Below are 3,480 nucleotides of genomic sequence, written 5' to 3'. Positions count from 1 at the left end.
GGGCGTGAAGCAACTCCCCGCTCCCAACCCGAATGCACCACCCGTCTTGGGTCCAAAATTAAATTTAATTGCGGGCGGGGCCGCAGATACAGCCGCAGCTGTGGCCGGCACCTCCCTTTTCGACCGCTGCAGCTCTGCCACCGATTTGGCAAGAGCCCGCACCTCCGCAAGGACCTTGTCACTGATGTCATCAGAGGAGGGGGCAACGTATGTTTATTTGCCCTCTGGCTCCGCTCTAGCGATTTGATTTTTTCAAGAGCTTCTTCATGGCGGGCTTCAAGCTCCTTCAGTTCTCTTCCTCAATGAACTGATCGCCACGCTCTCGAAAAGGGTCTCGTCCCCCTGGATGAGACGCCTCTCCATCTCTGCAACGAGGCTCAAGGCACCCATGAGATTACTCTTCATGCGCCCAGAAACCTCTCCCTTCCCCCCCCCCATGTTTTTGGACTTCTTTCTTTCTTCTTCCGCGGCGGAGATCAGATTTTTGGCCTTTTCCGCCAGCCGCCCCGGTTCTAGCAGACGAATTGACGTCTTCGAAAATAGTTTTTCGGATTTGGAGGATTCCGTCACCAGATCCTCCTCCTCGTCAGACATAGTAGTCTGTCGTCTCCTTTTTGGCCTTGAGAGGCGGTTATAGTAACCGCTCCGCTAAGACCAAGTTTTTTGATGGCTTGAGTAGCCTTCTGCCACTCTTCAATTTCCGAGCCATCATCACCGGCTAAGCTTCCTGTAGCATAACTGCCACTGCAGGCCAGGTTGCTCACCTGCAGAGGCCTTCCCGTCGCCTTTTCCAGAGTTGAGGCCGGGTTGCCTGCCTCAAACCTCCATGACAGTCGCTGGCTGTCGACGACCGGGGGCCTGTCAGACCACCCCCAAATGGACCCTAAAGCTCCGTTTTAGTAAATCATAATTTTAGCTTCCATTTCCATATTTAATACTGGTTAGAGGCATGCTCCAAAGTTGAGAATAGGAGAGGAGGGGGTTAAGCTAATACGGGGAGTGGAAAAGGGGATTTTAGGATTATGCTACACTCGGCAAAAGGAGTAAGTGTTAAGCATGCCTAGCGAAGGCAAGGGCGGAACCTTGAGTCAGAGCAATGTCCTGTCAGGACCACAAGGACAATGATGACCGCTACCTTGGTCTACTCTTGGTCAGTGCTCCCGATCAGTGTGAAGGAATAATCCCACACAGAGGCCATGGAAGCACCTAAGCCTCCCCCACCACGACAAGGTGGTAGACCTTCGGGGTGGTCGTATCTAATGCTTGTGAACCGGTGCGTTGTCTTGAAGAAAGAGCACTTTTTCTTCTTTAAATGTGGTCGTTTTTTCTTGATTGCATCAATCAATTGATCCAATAATGCACGATAATGCTTTCCTGTGATTGTGGATCCTTTTTCAAGATAATCGATGAGCAATATTCCGTGTGCATCCCAAAATACAGTGGCCATAACCTTGCCAGCTGATTTCACTGTCTTCGCTCTTCTTCCTTGAGCACTTCCACCAGGTTCCACCCATTGTTTCGATTGATTTTTGGTTTCAGGTGTGTAGTGGTGGACCCACGTTTCATCAACAGTTATTAATCGACGCCAAAAATTAACAGGATTACACTTTATCATGTCCAAACACCGCTGTGAAGTGGTCTGTCGAACTCGTTTTTGTTCGACACTGAGCAAACTGCGAGCACCCATCTTGCCGATAGCTTCTCCATATGCAAATGTTCATGCAAAATGTTGAACACACGTTCATATGATATATTTACCATTTCAACTATCTCACGTAACTTGACTCGACGATCATTCATAACGATATCGAGGATTTTCTTGATATTTTCTTCAGTAACCACCTCTTTTGGCCTTCCTGTTGATGGTATTGTTGCAGTGCTTGTTCGGCCGCGTTTAAATTCGGCAATCCAATATTTTACCATGTAATCTGACTGAGCAGACTCACCGTAATGTTTATCGAGCTTTTCTTTTGTCTCTTTCGCCGTTTTCCCTTTCAAATAATAGTGTTTAATCACTGCACGAAATTCACTTTTTCCTATTTTTCAAGAAACACAAAAGTTTCTTACTTCAAACGACTACAACAAATAAACTAATCGATGAATTTGGATGAAATTTTAACAGCTGACGTTTAACCAGATCGCAATTTCTAAATAAATAAAAGTTTTTGTATTTGTGCTGCTATCTAGCGCTAGGTAGCTTCAATATCAATCCGCCCTCGTATGTAAGCTTTGTGTATACATTGTACGTCGATAACTCCTACGGTTATACTTGAGAGAACGACTTAACGGATCAGTGGTTTGAAAGAAGAGAGTCAAATATCGGAGCAAAAGAGATATAGACAAGATAGATAGAAGGATTTTTTTCTAGTAGCTGACTGCGGTAAACTTTTTATAAAAGAATTTAGAAAATAATATAAAACAATCAATATAAAAAAGCCTAAACATTAAATTGTTGATTCTCTATATTTTAGGTAAGTAGGACACATATACGTTAGAGTAAGTGAATTTGTTACGTTGTTAACCCTTTCGCTACGGGGCGGATCTCCGCCGCGGTACTCCCGCAGTACGGCGCGCTACACCGAAACAGTGTACAGTGCACACAACGTTCGAGCCGGTGTCGTAAGACTGATGATCGAGGCATTTGGTTTATTATTAAAGCCCCTAAAAAAAAAATGATGCAAAACGAAAGACTCACGCGGCATGTCTAGAGTGAGATACTCTGTGCATAGCAACTGCAGGCGCTTATCATATATACAATTACGCGACATCTTTAGCGGGAGCGACTATAGCCGCTCGCAGTATCTCAGCGGCATCACATGGAAAGCGACTATAGTCGCTCGTAGTAGCGAAAGGGTTAATAATAAAAACTCTATATTTTAGACGAATCAATCTTGTCTTTCTGCTTCAATTTGACCTTCTCACTTATTATATATATATATTTGGAGACGAAGAGGTGAGGTCTCCAACAGAGCGTAGGTCAATGTTCTTTAATCAAGAGTGAGCCGTTAGGAATTGCTAGGTCAGAATATAGTCTTTATTGTTTTTCGTACACAGTTATTCAATATCTTTCGTCTCGTCGTTTTCTAAGTCGGAATCGAACTGAACGTCGTTCGGCTAAATTCGGCCCGGGGGATCGGGCCCCCGGCGCGGTGCCCGTCTCGGATGACCGCGGCGCTGCTGAACGCGCACCGCCACAGCTACTCCCCCACCAGTGCTGGACGCCACTGGCGTGCGGAACGTTACTCTTTGGTGAGTTTGCTGAGAGGGGGGATGGGAGGACTGGCTGACTTCAAGATTGACCAGGGTGGTCCTTGCGGGGGTGTTTCCGCTGGAGAGCTTGAAGGGCGCGGAACTCCCTCGGATGGTGCTGAAGGGTGCCGTCTTGAGGCTGCTCGGCGGACTCCAGGTAAGCCGGTTTCATTGAGGCGGTCGAGAGGATCCTAGGCACTCCGTCAACCTCGACGAGGTACGCCTGTTCGC

General features: G+C 46.8%; 1 protein-coding gene across 1 annotated transcript; it reads right to left on the bottom strand.

The window, feature by feature from the left end:
• Positions 1-1,611: 1,611 nt before the first annotated feature.
• LOC149031698 (protein GVQW3-like) lies at positions 1,612-2,702 on the bottom strand. The gene is made up of 2 exons (XM_089175105.1): positions 2,696-2,702; positions 1,612-2,036 (listed from the first exon to the last, which is right to left on the bottom strand). Exons 1-2 carry the CDS (start codon positions 2,700-2,702, stop codon positions 1,612-1,614), a joined length of 432 nt encoding a protein of 143 aa, XP_089031231.1.
• Between the last annotated feature and the right edge of the window lie 778 nt (positions 2,703-3,480).

This window comes from Polistes dominula, unplaced genomic scaffold, assembly GCF_049000335.1.
Source record: "Polistes dominula isolate Pdom_NZ unplaced genomic scaffold, Pdom_raw_medaka contig_327, whole genome shotgun sequence".
Classification (NCBI taxonomy): domain Eukaryota; kingdom Metazoa; phylum Arthropoda; class Insecta; order Hymenoptera; family Vespidae; genus Polistes; species Polistes dominula.
Note: the sequence above shows the minus strand (reverse complement) of the source record. Positions and strands in the feature narration are given on the sequence as shown.